This window comes from Xiphophorus hellerii, chromosome 16 (genome assembly GCF_003331165.1).
Source record: "Xiphophorus hellerii strain 12219 chromosome 16, Xiphophorus_hellerii-4.1, whole genome shotgun sequence".
In the NCBI taxonomy this organism is placed as follows: Eukaryota; Metazoa; Chordata; class Actinopteri; order Cyprinodontiformes; family Poeciliidae; genus Xiphophorus; species Xiphophorus hellerii.
In genome coordinates, this window is record NC_045687.1 from 3,131,621 (window position 1) to 3,159,092 (window position 27,472).

At 37.5% G+C, this 27,472-nt stretch overlaps 2 protein-coding genes and 1 long non-coding RNA gene across 3 annotated transcripts; 2 read left to right on the forward strand and 1 right to left on the reverse strand.

Moving 5' to 3' along the window:
* Positions 1-4,049: 4,049 nt before the first annotated feature.
* On the reverse strand, positions 4,050-6,605 carry LOC116735126 (uncharacterized). Its single transcript, XR_004342335.1, has 2 exons — positions 6,299-6,605; positions 4,050-4,291 (listed from the first exon to the last, which is right to left on the reverse strand). It is a non-coding gene; the product is annotated as an uncharacterized LOC116735126 (long non-coding RNA).
* Positions 6,606-7,729: 1,124 nt separating this feature from the next.
* LOC116736098 (uncharacterized) lies at positions 7,730-9,219 on the forward strand. Its single transcript, XM_032588343.1, has 2 exons — positions 7,730-7,819; positions 8,008-9,219. Exon 2 carries the CDS (start codon positions 8,075-8,077, stop codon positions 8,867-8,869), a length of 795 nt encoding a protein of 264 aa, XP_032444234.1. The 5' UTR covers positions 7,730-7,819; positions 8,008-8,074; the 3' UTR covers positions 8,870-9,219.
* A 3,718-nt stretch (positions 9,220-12,937) lies between these two features.
* Positions 12,938-19,100, forward strand: LOC116734991 (uncharacterized). The gene is made up of 4 exons (XM_032586566.1): positions 12,938-13,070; positions 15,040-15,788; positions 16,909-17,072; positions 17,490-19,100. Exons 2-4 carry the CDS (start codon positions 15,066-15,068, stop codon positions 18,409-18,411), a joined length of 1,809 nt encoding a protein of 602 aa, XP_032442457.1. The 5' UTR covers positions 12,938-13,070; positions 15,040-15,065; the 3' UTR covers positions 18,412-19,100.
* The last annotated feature ends 8,372 nt before the right edge of the window (positions 19,101-27,472 follow it).

Below are 27,472 nucleotides of genomic sequence, written 5' to 3' on the forward strand. Positions count from 1 at the left end.
ACTGAGGGTCGCTCCTCCTTCCCAGGTCCGGGTTCAGTCCAGGGTTCAGTCTGGAACTGGAAATGTTCTGATCGACGTTGTTGACAGGTCAAAGTTACTGTTGCATCCAAGCCGTGGTATTCAACATTTAGTTAATCTTTCAATAAAGTCTGTACAGCTAAAGCAGGGGTCACCAACCTTTTTGAGACTGGGAGCTACTTCACGTGTTCAGAGTAACACGAAGGGCTACTTGTTTGATACAGACATACATTTTCTTGGCTCAGCCTTTATAATAAGAGTATATATATATATATATATGATTACATGCTGCCTGGTCATATTAATGTTAGGGGCTACTGACAATAGTTATCAGTAATAATTTACCATGCAGCTATGGCTAATTGCTATGTGATCAGAAATTCTTAGTTCAGAGTTTTAAGTTTGATTCCCTTTTGGAGATTTTCTGTGTGATTCTAAATTGCCCATAAGTGACTGAGTCTGGATTGTTGCAGCTGCAGCTGGACGCACTGAGATTTTCCTTTAAATAAAAGAAGAAAAGTTATTGCATTTTTTTGTTATCCAATCCTCTTTACTATTAACAAAATTGTGGAGAGAAGAAAAAGTTATTTTGTGTCAAAACATCTTGTATGTGTTGCACATCTGTGTGAGTCTGTGGGGGTCAAAGGGCACCCAGAGCCTAAATCTTATTGGTCAGTTTGCTTTTTCTGTGACCTAAAAATGATGAGTGGAGTTTGAACCTCGTTGTTCTAAGATCCCGCCTGAGCTTTTTACAGTGCGCGGTTCTGGCGGGTCGCCGGTTTATTAGCTTTTGTTGTGGTTTCACAAACTTAAAAGCTGACGGGTCACCAGCTGGCTGACACCATCAGATGTCGAAAAAAAACTGTCCGACAGATTGGAAGGTACAAAACTATCACTGCACCTGACCTGCAGGAGCACAACCGCCTGTCCAACGCATCATGTGGCGTCGCACAAAAGCCGCACAAACCTAAACCACTAAAGCAGCGCAGCCTTTTTTTGTTGTTTTTTTTGTTTGTTTTTTTTATACAAACGATGCTAAATAATAAAGACATGGAAGCGAAGCTGTGTGATCCACGGACAGAGGAGGATGTTGATTCCCAGGTTCAGGTGGTGTCAGACGTCCAAAGGAGCAGAAGGTGAAGCAACAATGTTTGCTTAATTTTTACTCTTTTGGGGAACGTTTCGACTAGATTAAATTGTTTAACCCACAGTCTTAGCGCGACGCTCAGGAAGAGCGGCAGATGCCAGCTAACATGTGACCCATCAGCTCTCTGGTTCGGGAAACATCAAAGAAGCTCCAGAACCAACACTGTAAAAAGCTCCGCCGGGATCCAAACCGCTCTTAGAACTACGGGAGGTTCAAACTCCTGTCATTCATTTTTAGCTTACAGAAAAAGCTCCAAGCCGCCAAATAAACAAACTGACCAATAAGATTTAGGCTTTGGCGTGCCCTTTGACCCCCAGACTCAGACGTGCGCTACATACAAGATGTTTTGACACAAAATATCTTTTTTTTTCTCCACAATTTTGTTAATTGTAAAGAGAGTTTGATAATAAAAATTTCAGAAATTATTCGTTTCTATTTTTACTTCAAGAAAAATCTTAAGGTAGGCAGCGCGCTGTACAGTTAAGAACACTAGAAGTGCTGGAGTTAGTCCACGTTGACTCCACTTTGACATTTACCTATGCAGTCTAGAGATAGGCCAAATGACCTGAAGGATTGCTTTTGTTCTGTAAATAAGGCCATTACCTTATAAGTACCCTGGTAATGGCCTCAACGCATCTCACAGTTGCACAATTGTTCCTTAGACTTCGACTTCGACTTAGACTGGATAATGCAGCACAACATCAGCTGCAAAAGGTCACATCTCTCGAAAAACACTTCATGTATGCTTCAAAACTAGACTGAAGAGCATTACCTACAGGAGATCTGATCTCCTGTTGGTATCATAGATACCCACCCCCAACATGGACTATTCACACTCCTACCTTCTGGCCTGACGGTCAATGGCCACATTCACAATTGAAGAATGGATGCTAATTTGAGCCATCAGAGTCGTTGGTTCTTTTGGCACTGTTTCAGTAAGTCTGGGGAGAAATCGAAAACCTAGTACTTCTAGTGAAACTGCTGCCCTCCGATAAAATGGCGTCTGTGCAGTTCTGAACTTTAACCATAGAAAAGAGTTTTATGCATAAAGAAATTTATTTTAAATATTTTTTGTAATTTACTTTTAAAAAAATCTAAATATAAACAAATGTTATTACTTCAATGTAAAAACATTAAATTAAACAATTTCTTGGCATTGCTCCCTAATGACAGGACTTGCTCCACGGGCGACCGGGGGCCCGCGGGGCCCGTGTTGGTGACCCCTGAGCTAAAGCATAAAAATAAAAATATTCATACTTTGTAAACTTTTCCTCACTTTGGGTTTTTGAAAACTCTGCATGTTTTACGGCGTTTGAGCAGCCGGTGAATCTACTGAACGATGAATTCACTGAACTCTGTCTTTATGGGACATCAACCTGCACCGGGTTGATGGGAAGAGTCTTCCCCCTCCAAAGATAATAAATAAAAAAAATAATAAAGTAAATGAACTATGACTAAATATTTGCTAAGAGGGGACGGCAGTGTTTGTCTGAACTCTCTGATCTGCAGGTTTTCCGTAAACCACCTGGTGTCTGATCGATCGCTCTTCCAATGATTAATCACGATTAATCAATATGGTTAACTTTAAACTTGAAATGTAAAAATTAAAATACTAAAATGTTATGTTCACTTTACAACAAGGCTTTTATTTATTTATAGATGCTATCAATTCTTCTGTAAACAGTATAATGCATTAGTAACTGTTTATTGTGCATTAATTAAGGATAAAAAACGACACTTATAAATGTTTATTGTGCTTATAAGAAATATTTAATATAACAACTAGATAAAATATATAAAATTGGTTCACTATTTGGCAAGAAATTGCTATATTTTGTGTCCTTCCTTATTTAATGGATGATAAACAGTTATAATGATTTGTAAGGTGTTTAGAGATGAATTAATAACATATATAAACCATTTATTAGCCATATATAAGGGCACCTTTATTGTCGCAAACCAAGCATATACAATTTAAAGTTTTCATATTCAGGAAGGTTTGATTAAAGGTTTTACTTTGGAAATGTTAACTATAAACTGCCTGTGTTTGGTGGAAGGATTATTCATAACTGCAATATGTACTTTGGTTTTATCCAAAAATCCTATTTTGTTTTGATTTTAAGAATTATTTTGGCCCTAGCTTTCGTTATCTGACAGGAAGGAGTTTCATAATAAAAGCTCATCAAAGTTCTTAAAAATAATAAAAGGAATTATTTTTCCTTTTTATAAGGAAAAATTATTTATTCTTTATTTCACCAAGGAAAAAAGTGAAATAATATAAAAGATCCATAAAACTGAAGGGTCTCATTATCAACTGAAGTCCGAGGATGAAAAGGAAAATACTTTTAGAGACTAAAATCAGAAACAGACTGTCAGGTGATGAGCGAAAAATTTTAATGGAAATATTTAAAGAAAAAAGAAAAAAAATCACAATCTATAATGTTTATTGAATAGAAAATATGACGTTCACAAAAAATAAAAGAAAAAGGTTAACTAACATCCAACAGAATAAAACAAAACCATAAAAAACTCTAAAGAAATTTGTCAAGAAAACATTTTACACGATTAAATTAAATCTGATTTGATTGGATACATAAACATTAACAATACCAAAAATGTAATTAATATAAATAAATCATAACTGAAGAAAATAACTTTTAAAAAAATTACAAGTGAGCACAAGTTGCCAGTTCAGTACGGGTGAATTTAATTAATTTAATTTTTATTCCAGAGATTAAAAAATGAATCTAGACATTATTGAGCTGCTCAGGGTAAGAAAATCTTTCTGTAAATGAATCTAAACTCCTCCAGGATTTTAAGGCCGCAAAACTAAAATAATATTTTTTACACTTTGGCTACTAAATAATTAAACACACTTCAGATAAAGATTTAAAGACATTTTATTTGATCTGATTGAGAATCTGTGGAAAGAGAAAATACATTTTGGACCTGATCACTAAAATAAATGATCCAAACCGCAGAGAGGAGAAAGATGTTCAGTTACAGTAAATAGTCGGATTTATGGGAAGTTCAATTCTGGAATTTCTTTGGAAATCCATCATCATCATCATCATCCAGTTTGTATTTATATCTAAACCTGTTCAACCGGATTCCAGCTCCACTGTCCTGCAGGTGTAACATCACAGAAAGATTTTAAATATATTAAAACAAATAAAAACAAACATGTACAGTAAGGACAAAGTTATAATTTTATATTATCATAAATAGAATACTCAGATTTAAGGAATGTGCAACTTTGTAGGATTAAAAAAAGTACATAATTTACTGGAGGAGTTTAAGTATCTCGGGATCTTGTTCACGAATGGGGGAAGAAGGGAGCGGGAGATCGACAGGCGGATTGGCGCAGCGTCTGCTGTCAAGCGGGCGCTGTACCGGTCCGTCGTGGTGAAGAGAGAGCTGAGCCAAAAAGCGAAGCTCTCGATTTACCGGTCGATCTACGTTCCCACCCTCATCTATGGTCATGAGCTTTGGGTCATGACCGAAAGAACGAGATCGCGGATACAAGCGGCCGAAATGGGTTTTCTCCGTAGGGTGGCTGGGCTCTCCCTTAGAGATAGGGTGAGAAGCTCAGTCATCCGGGAGGGACTCAGAGTAGAGCCGCTGCTTCTTCACATCGAGAGGAGCCAGTTGAGGTGGCTCGGGCATCTGGTCAGGATGCCTCCTGGACGCCTCCCTGGTGAGGTGTTCCGGGCCCGTCCCACCGGGAGGAGGCCCCGGGGAAGACCCAGGACACGCTGGAGGGACTATGTCTCTCGGCTGGCCTGGGAACGCCTCGGGATTCCCCCGGAAGAGCTGGAAGAAGTGGCTGGGGAGAGGGAAGTCTGGGCCTCCCTTCTGAAGCTGCTACCCCCGCGACCCGACCTCGGATAAGCGGAAGAAGATGAAGATGAAGATAATTTAAATACATATTTGTGCATTAAAACAAAGAGACTATATTATATGAAAAATAAGAAAATTAAAAATTAAAAGATTAATTTTCAGCCTTTGTCTGACTTCTTGCTCCTCTGACTAAACAATAAATAAATGTTTTGTTGCAATTATATAATATAGGATTATTTTCTATTCCTAGAATAAACACAGAAATCAATTTATTCTGAGTTTAACAGAAAAATAAAACATTAAAAACATGATTTAACTTCCTATTTTCAACAAAATGTTAATAATAAGAAAGTAAAAGTGTTTTCCTTCTTCAAAGATTTAAATAAACTTAGGGAAACGCCCACTCAGGTGTTTTCCTGAGTGGGTTAACACCCACTCAGGAAAGTGGGTATTTTCCTGAACCTTTTTGCTTTCATAAACATTTTATCATCCGTAGGGAAGAACGTCTCCAGGTTTTCTCTTCAAGCTCACCTGTGAGGTAAGAAGCAGTCACAATGCAGCTCGTCTTTAAAAAACTTGATTTTTCTTTAGCCATTTTTTAATCAGTCTATTTTTGTTGATACATTTTGCCTCATATTGAGACATTAACATTAATATTCAGAGTAATATTATCTCCTTTATGTCTGCTGAATGTTAAGAACTGGAATTCACCCTGAGATGATTATACTTCAAGGTTTTTGTTAATTATTTAGATATTTACTGATGTATGAACTAATGCAAATATATATTCTGTTTGTTTTCTTGTGTTTCCTGATAAAAAAACAGCCATGAGTGATTTTTACACTCACAACCTGATTCAGCTTTCTGCTGCGATGGAGGAGCTGGACAGACTTCTGCAGCAACTGTGAGTTTCTGCAAACACTTTGATTTTAAACGCTTCAAATATTCAAAAATCTGTGCAATATGAAATTCTGGTAATTGAAACATATACTACATTTATTTTGTTTTATTTTATTATTTTTTACACACAAACAACTCCTTTATATCTGGAATTAGCGCTTGTATGATTAAACTTCTGAGTTAAAGTTTATTATTATAAACGCAGCTTTCTGTCTCCCTCTGGTGGTTAAATAATGAAATAACATCCGGAAGTTAACAGCAGAAAAAGGACAGAAATTAATTTTATAGGGAGAAAAATAAAGAGACAGGAAGAAAGAATAAATAACCTGCTGGGAACCAGAAAAATTAAAGACTTTAAAAAGTTTGTGTTTACATGAAATGTAAAAACATTACCTCATTAACTGAAATATAAACTCCATAATTAAAGAAACCTTTAAAATGATCCTGGTGGTCTGACCTCCAGAGGAACCAACAATGAAAAGGATCCATCTCCTGGTTAAAATATGTTTTTTATGAGAGTTTACAGCGAAGAAGCTTTAAACCGAAAGCAGAAACTAAATGAAAGCAAAACTGTGACCAGAGGAGGAGCTTCTGACATCAACAAAAAGTCTTCAGCAGATGCAATCATAACATAAAGCCTCTAATTTAATCTGTAGAATCCATCAGATTTAAAGGAACTTTGCTGGTAAATTTCACTCAAGTCAACAAATAAGCTTTTCGTTAATGGTCCAAAATAAGGACTTTGCGTTTACGTAATTAAAGTTTATTGATGCTTTTATTTTGAAAAGAACAATAAATGAGACTGACAGACACACCTAATGATCAGATAAAGTGATGTTATGCATTTTGACCAGAACTGAATGAAAATGGTTCCTTGGGGGACGCCACAAATAAAACCGAGCGCAGAGGAAAAGTTCTTTCGTTTAATTTGACCAACAATAATCAAATAACTCAAAGCAGGTTCCTTTAAAGCTGTTTAACAATAAAAATGTTCTACTTCAGGTTTCCAGAGGTTTTTAGGGGGTTGGATGTTTGTGTTAAAGGAGGGAAAATAAAAAGTTTAAACCAGATGGATTTACAAACAGAAAGGAGCATCCAGTCTGAAAACCATCCGGATCTGGAACAACCTTCAGTTCACGCCCAGCTGTCAGAGGAAATCCCCTCTGTTACTGTTACAGCATGAAAACAGGGATTTATAAAACTTTCCCCTAAATGTGAAACTTCCTCAGGCTCCTCCTCTCCAGGAAACTGAGACCAACAAACTGAGCCGATTTAAAATGAAAAAGTTTCCCAGAAGTCAAACTCTACTTTCTGCTTTTGGTCTTTTTAGCTAAACTTTAGGGGATTTTTCTTATAATATATATATTTCTAATGCAAGACTTTTTACTCCATGTAAGGGAATTATAAAATGGCCCAAATACGCTGTTGTAGACTTGCTGGCAGATGATAAAAAATAACAGAAACTGTTTTAGAGACATTAAAAACGAACTTTAAACAGCAACATCTGCTTCATACTCCGTCATGTTAGCCTGGATTCACCTTGAACACACATTAAATGATGTTTGGTGAAACCTGCACTCACACGCAACACGTCATGTGATGCAGATATTGAAAACATGGACAAAAAGCCTTTGAATCCAGTTTTTCTATCTTTACAGTAAAATGTGAGAAACTAACCTGTTTTTAAGATTTTTACAGTCACATATGAGCTGTTTGCTCTGCTCTGTGCTTTAGTTTTAATTTATACATAAGAAACAATATACAGAATAAAAAAAGTCAATAATAATCCATTTGTATTTTTGTGCTTTTTTTGCGGTCAAGTCACAGAAACAACCAGATTATCCGGACTTTCCCGCCGTCTTCTGTCCAGACCCGCAGAGCTGCTGCTGTTGGAGGATCACAAAGAGTTCCCAGGTAGGACTGGTTTTCTGATTAATCTGCAGTCTGGGGGTCCAAAGTGTGGATTGGGGGCCGTTTGGCCCCAGGGCAACATGTTTGGACACCAATAGGTTCATCTGAGACCGTCCTCCATGTTGGCGTCTCGTTAAAACCGATGCACAGGTTAAAGCTGCAGCTGATGCCCGGTTTGTTGGTTTCTCCAGGAGGAAACGCGTCAGAGGAGTTCGTCGCTCTGACATCATCACGATTCCTGATGAACGCAGCAGACTGATGACGCTCGCTGTGGAAAACTGTAGCGACCAAACCGTCCTGACGTGGCTGAGAGAAAACTCAGAGTCCAGCACCTTCAGCAAGCTGGCGGACATGTTTAACTTCCTGAAGACACACATCGCTGCAGAGGAGAAGAAGAACCACGGCGACGCGGTGGACGTCGTCTTCATGGCTCATGGATCAATCAGAGACTTCATGATCCCAGCCAGCTGTCTGCTGCCTCTGGCCTCCATCAGGGACGTGGTTCTTTATGCTCCCTGGAACTGTGTCACCTGCAGTTTGGGGTACGGCATCGCCACAGGACAGCTGCAGCCTCAGCACAGAGTCTTCTACTGCACCAAGAAGCTCGGCTGCACAGTTCCTGATGAAAAACATCGACCCGTGAAACTACCGGACCGCTGGAACTCAATGAGACAGGCTGGAGACCAGATGATCCCAAACATCACAGTTAGTCCTCTAAGACCAGACGATGGAATCTGGAAGAACTTTGAGTCTCTAACCAAAAAGCACGGTTCTGTTGGGAGAAACCGGATCGTGGTTCCGTTCATCTTCCCAGGAAAAGAATCAGACAGCGTCCCGTTCTCTGTGGTCACCTTGGCCCTGTCTCTGGTTCTGCTCCAGTCCAGGTTCAAAGCCACCGTCCACCTGGATACCTGTCTGGGAGACCAATCTATTGGACAGAAGCTTGATAAAAGCTACCTGGAGCAGCAGTACGCCTGCGCCATCGACGGAACCGGACTGGCGTGTTCTCCTGAGATGTTCAGTCGGGTCCAGTTGAACATCCCTGAGGTTTAAACAGCACACCGACTTCTTCCCCTCCATCACCACAGCACTTTTATTTTCTGAGCATTATAACGTTATATCTTTACACCTCCAGGTTCTTCACAAACAAAGATTTCACTTTTTAGCAAAGTTAAAAACCCATAAATAAAAAATCTCATACTTTTTTTTGTGTCTTGGAGACAAACTTAAAGTCTCAGTAACCGTTAGATTTCTCAGGTTTTATAGTTAAATCATCGTGGACAATGTAAAAACAAACATTTATCCTCTGAAAAATACAAAATCTTACCAAGTATTTTGAGTCTAGTTATAGTGAAATTTATATTTTATTTATATTTTAGTGCACTTGAGATATGACACAATTAAAAAGTAACTTTTACCAAGATATAGGTGCTTGTTTTAAGTAAATAATCCTTTAATGTTTATTTAAAAACTTAAAATCCATTGGCAGATTATTTAACTTACAAGACATTTTTGAAGCTTTAAGTGAAATAATCTGCCAGTAGACCTAGCACTTAAACTCCAATATCTTGCTGAAAAGTTACTTGTAAGTTAGTTTCATCTTATTTAAATTATACTAATACATTTGCAACAGAAACTAGATCAAAAATACTTGGTCATATTTTTTGCAGTGCACAAATGTTTCCTGATATTATCCAGAAAAACACAAACAGAGAACTGAACGGGTCTTAGTCCAGAACCCTGTGGAACACCAGAACAGATTGAGGAACGTGTGGAGAAAACATTGTTTACATCTAAAATCCATAAAGACTTGAAGCGGTACTGGTTCTGGTTGAGCTACAGTAAACGGGTCAAATGTGACAAAAATAAATAAAATACAACACTACTGATTTTTTTTGTCTGTTTTTGATTTATTCTTAGTTACTAAACATAATAAAAACGACATTATGAAACATTAAAATCATGAATCTGTAAAACATATCGCTTAATTTCTGTATTTTCTGGATGTTACCAGAACCTCTGGGCGGTTCTGTTGCCTAGTAACCTAGTAGATTTATTAGATTTAATCCAAGTTACACCAACTGTGCAAAAAACTGCAGATTTGTAGACTCAATGGGTCTAATAACACATAAAATAAAAAAGTATTGTAGCCCAGTGATAAACTGAGGTTATGGTAGTTACTATTTGTTAAGGTTAATTTTACATAGTTCAAAATAAGATACAAGTATATTAAAAGTAAATTACTGTTTACTCAAACATACATTGGTGAACAACTAAGTGTTTAGTATTCTTCTTTCTGAAAGAAATACATTGGTATTTTCCTTCACCTTAATAGTTGAATAATATAAAGGTCACTATTGAGTAATTATCTTATTTGATGATGAAAACTATTGTTTGTTAGTGAGCTATTGTGTAAATATTGTAACTGAAAGAAGCAGTGTGACGTAAGCTGCACTGCGCATTCTCTGATCTCACCATTTTCATTGGCAGTGGGGACAGTTTGTCCGGTGCGGGATGGGGATTGGTGGAGAGGAGGAGAGGGCGGGAGCAGGGGAGAGAGGGGTAAGGGTGGAGAACGGAGGCGGACGAGAAAAAAAAAAAACAATAACAAAAGAGGAATAAATAAGAAAGAGAAGAGAGACGAAAAGGAGAGACAAAGGGACAACAGGACGAGAGAGCACGGAAGTCGGGAGAAGTTGAAGGAGTTCAGTTGACGCTGGAGGGACGAGCCAGGAGGGGGCCGGAGCAAGTGGTCGCGACGGACTTCGGGCTAAGCTAAGTGGGCTAACGCTTTAGCGCCACGGTCCTGCGGCAGCCGTTGAGCCGCGGCGGAGTTGAGAGGAGGGAGGCATCTCAGCGTTTCCCATGTTTTCCCCGAATTGCACCGCTCTCAAATTGTTTCTTTCATTCGTCCTCCCTCTGGGATTTCAACGTCTACTCCTCGTTGGTCACAGGCCTGCACCGTTGGGTTTTCTCGGGTCTTTTCCCATTTCTCCACCACCATTTGAAGGTCGTGAGTAGAACTGACTGTTCAGGACGATATATTAGCTTGGACATTGCTTGTGAACATTAAGTGTTTAGTGGGCCCGCCTTATGTGTTGCCTTATGTGAAAAGTATATGTTGTTTTCCATTTTTTTTTGTGTGGTTTTCCTAAAACTTAAAAGTATTCACAGCTTACAGTTCAATGGTGATTAACAGTGAGGGTTCCCTGTCACCGTAGTTAATAAAGTGAAGCTGAGTAATTTTGCCTGAATTTCTATTTCTCTGGGTCATATTTGTTACAAACCAGGTCAGTGGTATTACTTACATAATGGGGTACCTCATTGATGTCGAACCCAAGCACCCACCATTTTAGTTTTTTCTCATAGAGTGGTTTAAGGTGCTACAGTATTAATAATTAGATTTTACTATGTTTGGATTTGAGTTCATGTTTATTCATTTAGACCTTTTTAGTCTATTCAAATAGAAAATATAAACTAAAAACTATAAACTTAGTTGGAAAAACATTTAAATTTAAAAATCTAATTTGACCTTACGTTAAGTATTTTTAATTTTCTTGATGTTGCATTGTTTTAAACAACTAAATGCTTCAGTTTTCCATATTTGTTTATCCAACTGCTGCTTTAACTCTTCATCGTCTTCACATAATTGGCTACATTTCCATTACCAATGTGAGCAAAGCGTTGTCAATATTCCGCTAATGTCAATAAAATGCTATTTCTCAATTGTGGTGTTTCCATTAAATAAAAATCACAATTAAAATCACATGTGAATAAGTTTGTTTATTCAATAAACTATTAAAAAATATAATCTTGATACCACTTCCTGTCTTCTTCTTTGTTGTTTCCAGCAGTAGTAACATCCGGTTAATACAGGATGTTTGCAAAATACAGTAATTTTGCAAAACTTTGGGTTTTTGTGAAATTGCCAAGTTTCAATTAAGCACATTTATTTTCACAATTCCTGTTTACTACATTTTACTGTCAATGGAAACGCAGCAGAGAACATGGAGATGGTTCAGCAAAATGATGCAGTTATCCAACAGACATATTGTTTTGCTGAGCCAAAGCAAATAAAGCTGAATAAACTCAGAAGAAAATGAATTCATAGTTTAGATCCTTCTAACCAATCACAACAGTTGTTTCTTCTTCATGTCATTTTAGCCACTTGAGAGCAGCTCTCTGATTGGCCAGACAGGTTGCCGCTAATTTAGTCAGATTTCTGTTGCCACCAGAACAATAAAAACGTTTCAAAGCCGCAGTTTCCTGTTCACGTTGAGATCCTCTGAGCTCTGCTTCCTGTCTCTGCGTTGATTCCTCATGTTGAAACTTGTGAACTCTGGTTGACCCTGCACACACCCAACACATGAGATATAGAGACATGAGCCGACTGTGATATAACAAGTGATATTCTGTGCTTGTTTTCCTTATGCATGAACTTTCACCTCATTGAGAAAACAGTTTTTCTACAGCAGCTCTCCAGCTCCTGAAATATGCCATCTTCCTTTTCCCGCTCATTTTAATCCAATAAAAACTCAGCGTGGTTCAAAGTTGCAATTTAATTATTGCAGCACATGCAGCAGTATGCTTGCAGTAAAACTGTTTGAACTTTTCCCAAGGTAAAATTCAAATATTTGTTTAACATTTTCAAGGCTACAAATGAACTAAAAAAAGACCCAGAGTTAAAGAAAAATGACCCCGGTGTGGTTCTGCGACTTTCACTTTTGTTTTCCAGGAAATAGTCTGATCCCGAGAAATGCACAGCCTCAGTTCACCGCCACAAATAACAACTAACATCATGTTTACTGGTTCTGTCAGGAAACAACCAGTTAAAGCTGAACTGGGTTCATTTTTCTCCAGACCACAGAATTAGGACTTTCCTCTAAAATAACTTTATTCTAATTAGTGCTGAAACAATTAATCGGGTTAATAATGGTTAATCGATTATTAAAATAATCGCCAACTAATTTAATAATTGATTAATCGTTAACTGGAGCATACAGAATCTGCACCAATTGTAAATTACAAAATATTTCATTCTTGCACTGTCTGTGCTTTTTCCTTTGGGGTCAAGGTGAGAGAGTGATAGAGAAAGAGATAGCTCCCCCTTTGCTCCTCCCACCTCCTGGCTGCAGACCGTCGATATAAGCAGCTGTGCTTCTGACGGGACAATCATCTGGACTTTTCGGAACGTGGATCCCAGTAACTTTGTGCAGAGTTTTCTAACAGAAGCAGGACAGAACAGCAACAAGCAGTGAGTAAAGTCTGTTTTGTTTCCAGTCTATTAGTTCGGCTTGTTCCAGTCACAGGCGTAAATCCGGTCAGATGTATTAAATACTGACTGAAAAATCATGACATTGTGGTTTTCTCACATTACTGAACTTAGATATATATTTATTAAATATGACAACAGGAACCTCTTAAGTTGATGAATTAAAAAATAAAAGATGAAAAGAATAAAATGTGAAACATTTAATTCCCCACGAACAGAGAGATGTTCATCCAAACTCTGTAGCTGTTTATGAAGAAATGTTAAAACTTTGGACCAAAATCAACCTTGCTCATTGGCATCATGTTCCAACTTTTTCCACTTTTTAAAATTAAATTCCCGCCTTTTAAACACTTATTATTTTGCAAATGAGAAGTTGACACTGTTCATCTCGCTTTATTAAAGTGAAACCTAAGAGCTTATAAAGTGTTTATATTTCAAAACAGAACCTCATAAAGTTCTCATAACGATGTGTTTGGATTATTTCTCTTTGCTATTCTGTTATAGCTCCGCCATCTTTGTTTCTGTATCAACGGTTTCATTTATGGATGACAATCGGCGCCCTCTGCTGGATGGCGGAAAATCTACAAGACTAAAAGAAGGACGATATCAGTTAAACGATTGGAACTAATTTGAATATAAAAAAGCATTAACTGACATTCATGGGGGGGGGATCTCTATTTATGTTCTGCTGGGCCGAGTCGGATCCGGTGGTCCCAGCTCTGACAGGAAAGTGAAGAGATATCGTTTTCCTATGTAACGTTTTCCTGACTAATCGGACTCTACCGGCTCGGTTCTGTGTTCCTCCAGACAGGAAATGACTGTCTGACCGGAAACTGTCTGACAACAGAGCTCTGTTTCCGGCAGATGACTCCCCTGTTCAGGATGAAATGTTCCACGTTCTGGAGTATTTTTGTTATGGCTGATTCTTTGGCTACATATAAATCAATCGATCGATTAATGATTAATTGATATGCAGCCATTTTCTTAAAATCTTCTATCAAGAGAGCCGACGGTCCTACGATAACACCAAGGGCTAAATTTTTCATGTTGAATTTAAAAAAAAGACATTAACCAAATTTTAACATTATTTTGTGTCAGATTTATTAAATACTGACTGAATAAACAGGAAATTGTGGTTTTCTCATGTTAAACTTAGACATATTTATTAAAATAACAAATCAAGAACCAGTTCATGAGCTGCTAATCTTGTGAGTAGAAAAATGTCTTAAACTCATGAATTGTTCATAGATAAGCTGAGATTAGCTGGGCTACAATTATGTCTGATATGATTAACCAGATTAATCGTGATCGACTATTAAAACAACTCATTTATATTTTGTGCATTTTTGGCTCATTTGCTACTGACTCCTTTCTTATTTCAGGAAATGCCTTTTAAAAAAGTTTTTCTGCAGTTATTAATTGATTACTAAATAAGTTGACGATTACGTTCCGCCTCCCGCCTGGAACGTAGCTGGAGATAGGCACCAGCAACCCTCCCGACCCCATTAGGGACAATGGGTGAACAGAAAATGGATGGATGGATGGATTATTTCAATAGTCGATTAATCACATTTGATCTGATTTAATTGTGATTAATCGTATTGAAATTATCAGCAACTAATTTATATTTTATACAGTTTTGGCGTAATTACTCCTCTGACTCCTGTCTTTCAGTGAATGCCTTTTTTTCTTTTAGTTTTTCTCCAGTTAATTACTAAAAAAGTTGACAATTATTCCAATAATTGATTAATCGTGATTAGTCTGATCAATTATTGAAATAATGGTCAACAAATTTAGGTTGCACAGTTTTGCCTTAAATACTACTGTTTACTTTCTTCTTTCAGCAAATCCCTTTTTGACTTTGTTTCTCCAGTTATTGATTAATTGATTACTAAATGAGTTGACAATAATCATGATTAATTGCTGTAATACTTCCCTGCTCTTGTTGCAGATCTCCAACCTCTCTACAGTCACACCATGGATGATGCTGATGCTCTCGTACGTAAAGTCCATGAATGGGTGGCTCTTCAGAAGAAAAGTTCCAGGAAGCTGAAGAACCTGGCGGATGATCTGGAGGAAGCGGTGAAGGCTGCCAACGTGACCAAAGTGGTCGGCAGCTCGGTGTCGGTCGGGGGAGCAACTGCCATGGCGGCGGCGGGCGTGTTAACGCTTCTGACCGGCGGAGCAGCGCTGCCTGTTCTGGCTGCAGTGGGAGCTGCGGGAGCTGTGGCTTCTGGGGCCGGTGCGGTAACTAGTGTTGGTTCTGATGCTTATAGCGTCAGCAAGTCCAAAGACATCATGGAGGAAGCCCAAAAGGTTCTGGAAGAGCTACAGAGTCTGGAACAGGAAATGAAAAACCTCATGAAGTCACTGAAACGACAAGCCTCCAACCTCTACCACCGTGGTGGTGCTGCTGGTGGTGCTGCTGGTGGTGGAGATGATGATGATGGCAACATTATGGAGTTTTTCATGAGGTCAATGGCCAGACAGGCAGGGCTGAACCTCCCCAGGAGCCTGACGATCACAGCGGTTTTTGGGTTACCGCGTATCAACATGTTCAGGAGGATCGAAGCCAGTAATATTGTGCTTACAGGGTGTCTTACAATCCTTACAGCAGCTCTGTTTGGAGCAGCCAAAGAAGGAGGGGAGAAAGTGGCTTCTTCTCTGGGGAGAAAAGCAGCTTCAGCAGCAGCTGGAAGTGTAAGTTAGACAATATTTTAAACAAGTCAGGAAAATATTCAAAGTTCATACAAAATTCTGAAGGAAAATTATAGAAAGGAAAAAAAAAATTATATATAATTGTATTAATTAGAGACATAAACATATTTAATTATGTAAATATGAACTACAGCTGTTTCCACTGCAAAACTAATGTTGAAAAACCACAATTTCATAATTCCTGTGTTTTCATTAAATAAGAAAACAATTAAAATCATGCATGAATAAGTTTGTTGATGCAATAAGTCATTACAAAACATGTTGCACCATCATCCTCCTGCGACTTCTTCATCTCTTCTGCATCTGGTTGCTGATTACAACTGCAAAAAAAAAATAACAACAGTTTTTTTCCATTGCAATTTTGTGAAATGCACTAATTTTGATTTAGCCTAAAAACTAAATGATTGAAATAAGACAAAATAGTCTTATGGTAGTGCAAAAAAATTATCAAAAACCTGAGTTTTTTTTTTGTTTGTTTGTTTTTTAAATGAGCGTGTTTCCATCAAGTGAATTTAGTTTCATAATTTCAATTTATGAAATTCAGCTTATGTGATTCTCCTCTCTATGCTCTATGAGTTTCAGGTTTTATATTATTTATTATTATTTTAATCTATGAAAAATCTACAATGCTTCCAAGAGCCCTTAAAATTATTCTGTCACTTATAACAAGATATTTTTCCTTATTAGTTAAATCTGGGGTTTTGTCAGTATTAAGGAATTATTTACATAATACAATCTCCTATAACTTAATGAAAAGTAACTTGGAAGTTAGTTTTGTCTTATTCCAAGTGTACCAAGCAGTCTGATTTTATGGCTTCAGTTGTTTCTGGGGCTTTTTAGGCATCAGTGGAACAACTGTTAGTGCAGTTCTGCCCAAAGTGGTCGGCGTCCTGCATGTTTTAGTTCTCTGGTGGTAAAACCTCCTCAGCAGGTCGATGTTCTTCTTAGGTTTCTAATGAGTCACCATTTGATGCAGGTGTGTTAAACCAGGGAGAGACTAAAACATGCAGGATGTCGGCCCTCCAGCCGGACCCACTTTGGGCTCCACTGTCTGAGTGGTAACAACTGATGAACACTGTCTAATCAGATGTGTTGTGTTCAGATTGCAGGAGGAGCGGTCGGGCTTGTGCTTTCTGTTCCTCAGCTGGTTAATGATTGCCAAAACCTCGACAACATCGAGACAAAAGCCAGTCAGACTCTGAGGAAAAATGCCAGGACTGTTCTGACCAGCGCCGAGGAGACGGAGAAAGAACTGCAGAAAATAAGGTATGAAAATGATAAAACAATATATTTTAATCTGAGATTAAAACATATTTTAATCTAATGTTTGAGTGTCCTGATTGAACTGTCAACTCCTCAGATTCATGTCACTGTAAACATTTTGTACAGAACAAAATAAATGTACTTTTTTATCTCTTAAAACTTGCACAAAACATGTAATCACACTGGGGATTTTAACCCACCTCTTGTTTTATGCCATAATTTCAGAATTATTATAAAATCATTTAAATGTTAAAATTTGCATTTAACAAATGAATGTTGAATGTTTGGCAGCTTTGTGAAATTTAAATTTTCTGTCAAAAAAAGCAAAAGATATTGATGTATGAATTGGAAAAGTATAAAAATGAATTTAAATAGAATCATTTACACAAAGATAACAGATTTATTTAAATCTTTTTGCAGAGAAGCTCTTAAGAAGTTGGTGAGAATCAAATTCATCATAGAGAAGAAAAACAGGACCAGAGATGAGAAGAGAGAGCTGATCGACTATGCAATTAATAACACTCCTTACCCGGAGGTTAAACAGTGGTTGAGTGAAAACGCAGAGTCTAATGTCTTCTTTCATCTGGTAAATCTTGGAAACTTCATAAAGCAAAAGCTGAATGAGGAGGCAGCGAAGAAGAAGGAGGATTTGGAGAGGAAGAAGATTGAGCTGATCTTTTTGGCTCATGGATCGATTGTGGCCTCGATGATTCCTGCCAGATGTCTGATGCCTCTGCCGTCCATCACAGACGTCCTGCTGTATTCTCCCTGGAACTGCTTCCTGTATCCTGAAGCGGCCTACAGCATCGCTACAGGAAGCATCCAGCCTGGCCACCGGAGGTTTGGATGCACCAATCCAGACCTGTGCCCTTTTCCTCCAGCAGCCCATACGTCATTTAACCTTCCTCATACCTGGAACTCAATGAGGAATACTGGACTTCAACCTGTCCCCATCATCATGGTTAGTCCTGTAGCAAAAATAGACGACCCTGCATTTGCAGCTTTCATTGCTCTAGCAGCATGTTTTGGTGAACCAGCAGCCAACCGGTATCTCATCCCGTACCTTGCTCCCTATATCGGCAAAGTGCCCTTCTTTGTCGTCACGTTGGCCATGTCTCTGGTGCTCTGTTTCTCAGGACATGAAGCCACTGTCCACCTGGCTGCCTGCCTGGGAAAATCACCTGAAAACGCTGTAATGCAGGAGGAGTATCTGAGGCGGCAGTACGCCTACACTGTGGACAACACCGGCATGACCGTTCCAAGAGAAACGATTAGCTATATAAACGGTCCAGTGTTTAATATGTTCAAGGCTGTTTTTGGTGGCGAGTCTCCATTTTTTTAATGATTGATAAAGACTTGGAGAACTTGCTGGTCTGAATCACTTCAGACAGCTTGTACAAATTAATCCATTGCTTCAATTTATATGTGTATATGAGAGAAATGATTCTGCAAAACCGCATTGTGCTGGACCTCCTGATAGCCTCTCAGGGAGGTGTCTGCAAGATAGTAGGATCAACGTGCTGCACATTCATCCCCAATGAAGCAGGAACTGGTGGAACCATCCACGATGCTCTGCATGACCTGGAAGAACTCCAGAACTTTGTAAACAGAACCACCCATGGATCCCAGCCTTTTGACTTCTGCTGTTGAGGATTGGAGCACCAATCTCATCTGTCCTGATCCTATTCTGTCTCTTCACAACCTGCATCATCCCATGTCTTTGCAGCTTGATGCTAAGGATGTTTAGCACCACCATGATCAACTATCAGCTGGTCAGGGTAACCTCTGACACAGATGAGGACTACATATCACTCCAGAGGGATGAAGATGGACTGAAAACAGGATCATATGACGATGTCCTGTAATTATTAAACAGATTGAATCATCTGCTAATGACTCCTGCACTGAAAATGTGAAAGCAAGTGGTGCTAGTGATGAAAAATGCATTTGGTTTCTTACTGTTTCCTGTATACATCATATTTCTTTTTATAGCATATATTTGCATTCTTTTACTCAGCAACTAAAAAAAAGGAAAAAAAGACAAAACAAGATGTATTTCTTCTTTTTTAGATTTTGGATAGCTTATACTTATATGAAATATTGATAAACACTCTTACATTATTTTGCGTCATTAGTCTGTTTTTCAGTTAAAGGTTTCTGCTGTGTGTGAACTGACACTATGTTGACACTTGACTCACATCTACAGAATGTTTCTGTTGCAGGATTATCTCTACTCAGTGTTCAATCTTCCTCCGTCCTCGTGAGAAAAAACTAGATGAACTGTGTGCAAAGATAAAAACTTGCTTCTTTTTATCACTCCTTTCCTTGCTAATAAAAGACAAGCCCTAACTGAAGGTTTTCAGAACGCACGGTGAGCAGCTTGTAGAAGCGGTTTGCTGTGTCTTCTCCTTTTGGAAAAGCTTGGTTGAAAACTAATAAACGTTGTCTGTGGTTCTTTTATATGTAGGTTAAGAAAATACCTTCAATTTATATGTGTGCTCTGCTTGTGTCTGTTTTTCTGTTGATCACAAAGAAATATTTCCCTCAATATCCCAAGTCAGACCGATCTGATCTGCTGCTGGACTCTTAAAAAACCAGACAGATAATCTGTTAAAATAATCAATCTCCTCCACCTTGTCCCTGAACTACTACTGCTAGCTAAAGTAATGCAATGTTCCAGCCAAAACAACCAATCAGAACCAAGAGGAGGGTCTTAGTGCTGTCAATCAATCTCATTCACTCACTGCTAAATGTGCTAATAGTGGAGAAACAACAAATCATTACAGGAAACCTGCCGTCATTGGTAGCTATGCTAGCTAGACTGAGCATTTACAACAGGCTATGCTAGCTGCAGCATAGCACAGAGCGAGGGGGAGGAAGGATGAGCAGCACCACATGAGATTGTGATTGACAGCAGTAAAACTTTCCTGTCTCTGATTGGTTGTTTTTAGATAACGCTGGGAGAAAGCAGAGGAACTAGATTTTCACAGATTATCTCTCATGCCGTACTGTCACAACATAATGACAGTTTTAACAAATATGTAAAAAAAAAAATATTTTTTTATAAAAGTTACATTTTTAACTTTAATTGCTGTTTTAATTTCACTTAGGAGAGGACGGGTCAGGAGGGAAGTGGGTTAGAGCTGCTGCTGACTGACTCATCTGTTGTTAAGTGGTAAAAGGTGGAGGGACAAGTTAAATACACTGCTCAAAAAAATAAAGGGAACACTTAAACAACACAATATAACTCCAAGTAAATCAAACTTCTGTGAAATCAAACTGTCCACTTAGGAAGCAACACTGATTGACAATCAATTTCACCTGCTGTTGTGCAAATGGAACTTTGTACCGAACAAAGTATTCAATGAGAATATTTCTTTCATTCAGATCTAGGATGTGTTATTTGAGTGTTCCCTTTATTTTTTTGAGCAGTGTATGTGAATATGTTGGTCATTTTTTTCCTTAATTCATTAATTGTTAGTCAAATGGAGGCTAACAGTCTGTAGTTAAGCTAACTATGCTAAATGGTTAATCTCACACAGTCTACCCACCTCTCAGAGAAAAACTGGGTTATAAATTGACACTCTCACCTTTTTCTCTCTCTATTTATTGAAAACTTACTTTATAATTTTTCTTAGCAGCAGAGTAACAGCCACAGTCGTTCTTGTTTCCACTGACTGCTGCTGAACATCGTCACCGTCAAGCTCCAAGCAGGAACGAACCATTTCGTTCAGATCCAGGGGGGTCAGGGAAAATGTGTGCTTTAATTTATTTATTTATTGCTAAAAACATTTTTAGAAAACACAATATAGTTAATTTTGTAATTGCCCCATTTAAGAAAAAATTCTATGAACAAAAAAAAAACAAAAAACTGCAGAGGGCCCCGTGTTGGTCAGGGGCCCTTGGAATTGTCATAAATTTCCCCCCCTACACGGGGCCCCTGTTACAGGCATAGGAGCCAAATACATATAAATATATGGAGGTTTTGCCGCCTAGTTTTTGGCCACTAGATGGGGCTGCAGGCTCATGTCTAGGAGTCAAGGGGCGACAGGGAGGCAGGTGTTGAACCGGGCGAACACCATGTTAATACTGTTACAGTTTATTTTAAAGTTGTTCAGTTTTGTGCACAAATTGTCTGATTTCTAATAGAATAAACTGTTAACCTGCATTTCAAGAAGGGACTGACTTTTATATGTCACTACAGCCACATTAACCAGCCAACACACTGTTATCAAAACAGCTGCAGATCAACACTGACCATGACTGGCTATACACACATCTAATGCTCTGTATCTGTTAAGTATATATTTAGGACACCCATATTTTAATACCATGGGTTATGCTATGTATCAGTGATAGAGCAAGAAATAACTATAACTAACTAACTGTGTTCATTATTCTCAGTATAACTAAAATCTACATGCTGTGATGTTCCTCAGTAAATATCTACAGTGGAATCAATCGACTCTTTTTAATCCCAAACCAGCAAACAAAGTTTTGAAACTTTAACAGCCTTTAGGTTCAGCTCTATGTCCACCATGATAGATCTGGACGTCTCTTGTATCACTGCAAATGTCAAACCAATTTATTTGTCCAATTCTCCATTTTTTCCATATTTGTGAACAACACTGCATAGATATACTAAACTCCTCCTCTTGGGCTGCAGGCAGAACTTCATCCATGATCCGGAGTGGGCTCTCCACCATTCTCCACCTCAAGACCAAAGTCTTGGAGATGCTAAATTTTATTTAACAACCTTCACAGTTTGAATTTAGGTAAAGATCAAATCATCAGTATCACGGTCACTGATGATATTTTTCTTCAAACAGAAAAAGATCTGTGGCTTAGAAGATCCATTTTATTTCAGTTTGATGCACAAACTCTTTGTTTTTTGTTGAATAAATAAAAATGAAACAAATTAAAATTTATATTATAAGTCAAGCTTTATTATACTTTCAACAAAATCCTTTACATGAATATACCTATGGATTTAATATTGAATTATGTATATATTTCATGTCATTCACTGAAAATCAAAAGTATTTTGAAAACAAATTGAGCACAGCAGTGTGATTATGATAAGCCATATAACTTAAAGTTTATATCAGATTCTCTCCTTCGCTCTCAGTCTGGATTTCTTCTAGACTCTTTATATGAAAACAAATTAAAAAACAATGTAACTGTTGAGAATTCATTAAAAATTAAAATTTGTTTATACAAGTACAAGTTTTTTTCTGTTCATCTCACTCTAAGACACTCAATATCCCAAAGCAGAAAAGGCATCATGTAGTTTATACATGTTTAATACAATAGACAATGGGAACCACAATTACAATGACTGGTTGTAGAAATATAGGGGACTCTGTGGTTTAGACTTAGAGAACAGGTCAGACTAAACATCCTGATATTAACCTCATCACATCGAAACCTGCTGTGTGTTTTATCAGACAGGTTATTCAGCCTTTGAACATTGTGGCCTTGTGTCAAATTCCTGTCAATCTGGCTGCTGTTTTGGCCTCTAAAAAAGTATTTTCACCACTTACAAGTATCCACTGCCCAATAGACGTATTCACTCCCCATTAAAAATGTAAACTGTTTCCAGCTAACAGGATAAAATGGCTTCTCAAGCATTTCTCTGATTTCCTCTGTGGTCAGTTTGCTGCGACTCAGTGAGTTGCAGATTTTCCCCCAGGCCTCTATCTCTGAGAGCCACAGAGCAGCTCTGGCTCTGAGGAACTTAGAGACCTTAGTCTCTGTCCCTTTAGCCAGGGCCAGGCTGTCTGTAGTGATGAAGAAGATATCCATGCCAAGGAAGAGGGCATTGACTGCAATAAAGCCAACTCTGGCTCCCTTGGAGAGATCAAGAGACCCTTTAACTGCTGCCTGACCGATATCAGGAACATCTGAGGCCATTCTGGATACAGTACTCAATGCTTTCCCTTCCTGTAGTGCAACTTTACCTGCATTTACAGCAGCTGCTGCATTAACAATCAATTCACCAGCCTTTTCAATACCATCTGCAGCATTATTTCCTGCCATGTGAAGCACATCTTCACTACTTTGTGCAACTTCAGCATATGGTGGTTTGGCCGCCTCTTCCAGACAGTCCTGGATTCTCTGAACACCAAACATGAATCTTTGAAAGGTTGTATTTGCTTGTTGTGTTTGATTAACTCTACCCTCTACTAAAGTGGTTACCAAGCTGTTCGCTGCACTGGTTGCTCCAGCAGCTGCACCAGCAACTGTCAACCCCAAAGACACACCAGCTGTAACTGGAATTAAAGCAAAGTCAGTAATGGACAGGATACCTCCCACAGCTCCCACTGAGCTCCCAGTCACACTGGAGATCTTTGCTCCCTTTTTCATGCTCTCTAACTGAACAGCACACTGCTCAATCTGATCAAGAAACTGCAGCATCTCAGGAAGCTCATCATTGTACTTCTTAACAAAATTTGAATAGCTGATCCTCTGGAACAGGAACATCATCTGAAAGTCGTCGTCCATCCTGGGATAGAAAGTTTCTGTCGTGTTCTGTGTTTTCTGTGTGTTAATTTCGAGTTTTCTGTGTCCTTGAGTCTCTTCGTTGTCCTGTCCTCCCCTTGATTGTTCCCAGGTGTGTCTCGTTCTGTGATTACCCGCTGTGTATTTAAATCCACCTGTGTTCCTTGTTCCTCGTCGGGTCCTTGTCTATGTCTTGTCTATGCGTCAATGTGCGAGCCGCCTGTTGTTTGGACTGTGTTTTCGTCATTAAATTTCATTATTCCTCTTACCTGGGTCCGCTGCGTCTGCCTCACCACCCCTCACCACACCGTTTCATGACAGTTTCCTTACTGGTTTCACTTGTAAGCATTAGTTAATGTTCAAATAAGCAATAATACTGTTATTACTGAGGCTACTTACCTGATTTTATCAAGTTGTTTGACCTGATTAGTCATCATCAGATAAATCACATTCAACAACAATGTCCTCTGTTATTTTAAGACAAATGTTGATGTTGAGGCTGTGGAAGACAGAAATGTTTCTGAATGCTTGTTCCTTTTGAAAACATTAATATTATAAACATGTTACATACATAACAAAAAACAAGTTATTTCTTGATGAAGGCAAATTTACCTTTCAGGAAGGTTTTCAAATTTTCTCTGTGATTTTTCAGCTGGAACAGCAGAACCTCCACATTGTGTCTTTTGGGAACAGAAAAGGTTTTTGCGTCTCGTTTGAGCTCCAGCAGCAGAGGGCAGGTCAGTCGTGCAGATTTGATCAGATCTAAAACTTTACCTAAGATCTCTTCAGGCAGAACCGGAACCGCTCCATCTATAAACTTCATCAGAAAGGAAGTCTAGTGTGAAAACTAGACATGGTTTCAGATTCAGATGTTTTATCTTGTATTAACTTGTAACATGTAATTTTCTGTGATGCTTTAGTTGTTATTCTTATATAGACATATATTGTTTGTCGCTATGTTGTGTTTTCTAGTTATAGAAACTGACTTCCAGGGTTTTTCCATGTATTCTCTCTATAATTATTTCTCCTTTACTTTTATGTCATTCTTTCCCTTTAAACTTTTAACCTTTTTTCTTCTTCATGTCCATTACTTTCATATATTTTCTCTACTTTTAAGGTAAAGCTAAATCAGATTAACCTAAAACTATCTTTTAGACTTAATGTATAATTTCATTTTTTGTGAACTTTTACTGTATCTCCCCAAACTGAGATAAAATATATTAACAGAGGTTTTATTTGTCGTACATATTTACTCAGCTGCTTTTCGGGAAGATCAGCTGCTAGGGAAAGTAAACAGTAAATGTAGGCGTTTCCAAAATCTGGTTATATTTCGTACAGCCAGACATTCATTCACACGTCAGATGAGGTGTCACATGACTAAGTCTTCATGAATATTTATGACTGTTGTCATAAAGTGTAATTTAGTAAATCATGACAGTTTTAATACAAAGTTGACATTATTCAAAATGTCTTCATTATGACAACTTGACATTAACCAAAAACTCATAATCTGACATAAATTTGTTATAAAAGTATTAGTGATTAAACTTTAAAAATTATTTAGCTTTAAGTTAAAGCTAAATAATTTTAGCTTATTTAGCTAAAATTTTTACTGATTAAATTTTGTTGAATTCTGGTATTTTAATCTCACACTGTTAGACTGTGGTCACATTGAATGTTTTTATATTACATTATTCAACACAAGTTAGTTCAGAATGTTTGTAAACATTTTTTTATTTCAGTAAAACAGCATTTCCAGCACATTTAACAAATTCAGTTCCAATACTGGAGCAGTTCTGATCATTTTGAGAATACAATGTTAGTAATAAACTAAACTTTTTTTACACACACGTCTGACAATCTAAGCATTTTGACATTGTTTTAACCAAAGTATGTTACTGTTCTTTCAAAAAATGTAACAAATGTAAAGACAGCTCAATACCACGATGGCCATCTTCTCTTAATGGGTCAATATTTTGCTAAATTGTGTTCATTAGTGTTGATTTAACATTAACATGTTCACAGGAACAACAATGATGTTCTCAGTTTCTGAAATTGAGGGGATTTCATTCATTTCCATTGTGTCATCCTTGTGAAACATAAATATACTAAATATATTAAATCTTAACATACTTGTAGCCAAATTAATCATCAATATACTTCACGTTATTTAAGGGCTAGTTAACTTGAAATGTGACATTTTGGAACAGATAATTTTGTGCTTAGTGTATTTTAATAGTAACTAAATTGTAGAAAATCACAATTTGAAGTGTACTAAGTGTATTATCACATGCTTTTTTGGAACAACTAGAGTTATACTTTGTATACTGTAAGAAAGCAGGTTTTTATGTCATCAAAATGTGCTTGATTAGTATATCTTAAGTGAACCATTTTTGTGATCAAATTACATTTAAAATATATTTATATGTCTTCTAAGTATTTAAGCATTACATATTTTATATATTAGTACTGTGATCACAGTATGCTATAATTAAACTTTTGGTTTATTATAATGCTGATAGCAGCAAAGCTACAGAAACAGCTCCAGAACCGAAACCGCTCCATCTATAAACTTCATCAGGAAGGAAGTCTAGTGTGAAAACTAGACATGGTTTCAGATTCAGATGTTTTATCTTGTATTAACTTGTACCATGTAATTTTCTGTGATGTTTTAGTTGTTATTCTTATATAGACATATATTGTTTGTCGCTATGTTGTGTTTTCTAGTTATAGAAACTGACTTCCAGGGTTTTTCCATGTATTCTCTCTATAATTATTTCTCCTTTACTTTTATGTCATTCTTTCCCTTTAAACTTTTAACCGTTTTTCTTCTTCATGTCCATTACTTTCATATATTTTCTTTACTTTTAAGGTAAAGTTAAATCAGATTCATCTAAAACTATCTTTTATACTTAATGTATAATTTCATTTTTTGTGAACTTTTACTGTATCTCCCCAAACTGAGATAAAATATATTAACAGAGGTTTTATTTGTCGTCCATATTTACTCAGCTGCTTTTCTGGAAGAACAGCTGCTAGGGAAAGTAAACAGTAAATGTAGGCGTTTCCAAAATCTGGTTATATTTCGTACAGCCAGACATTCATGCACACGTCAGATGAGGTGATGCTTCATCCTCCAGTAGCCTGAGCTGAGAGCAGCAAAGCTACAGAAATAGCTCAAGAAAACTGTTGCAACTTTCTGGTGAGGATCCAAACGTCTGATGAGGTGATGGACCACAAAACCGCTAATAGCCAGGCTAACGTCTTGATCAGCAGAGAGCGACGATGGTTCTGTTCCATGTCCAGTATGAGTTTTAAAAAACCCTGTTAGCTTAGATATTTTCTTCAGTGTTGTATAAAGTACTGAAATCTCAGAGTCAAGTAAAAGTATAAGTACCTCTCCAAAATATGACTTTGGTAAAAGTCCAAGTCACTGACTGAAATGTTACTTGAGTTAAAGTCTTAAAGTATCTGAAACTTCTTGTACTTAAGTATGGAAATTACTGTAAAAATGGATGTACTCAAGTAATGTAATGAAAAGTACAAGTAAAAAGTAAAACAAAGCAAATGCAGTTTGAATGACATTTTTTATATTTTGGTAAACTTGTCAAATACACTTAAAATAATGTACACAACCAAGTGCAGGCAAAATTAAACCTGCTAATAGATATACCTGCAGGCATCATTTAGTTAAGAAAATTAGGTGCTTTACCTATAGCACAAGGTTAACTTAACCTGCTTTACAACTGAACCAGCTTCTTAGTAAACCCTCCAGGACAGAAAATACAAAGTTTTTGTAAGCCTTAAGTTTTCCCTTCAAGTAAGGTCAGTGCTGAAAATGAGAAAAATAAATAGTACAGAAAATGCGGCCAACATGAAGAAAAAGATCTGTTATGATTACT

Excerpts from the sequence above, each read along its gene's own strand:
- LOC116736098 (XM_032588343.1), top strand. The coding sequence starts at position 8,075 with ATGACGCTCGCTGTGGAAAACTGTAGCGACCAAACCGTCCTGACGTGG.
- LOC116734991 (XM_032586566.1), top strand. The coding sequence starts at position 15,066 with ATGGATGATGCTGATGCTCTCGTACGTAAAGTCCATGAATGGGTGGCT. Across the intron at positions 15,789-16,908 it reads CTTCAGCAGCAGCTGGAAGT|ATTGCAGGAGGAGCGGTCGG; the intron begins GTAAGTTAGACA and ends TGTTGTGTTCAG. Across the intron at positions 17,073-17,489 it reads AAAGAACTGCAGAAAATAAG|AGAAGCTCTTAAGAAGTTGG; the intron begins GTATGAAAATGA and ends ATCTTTTTGCAG.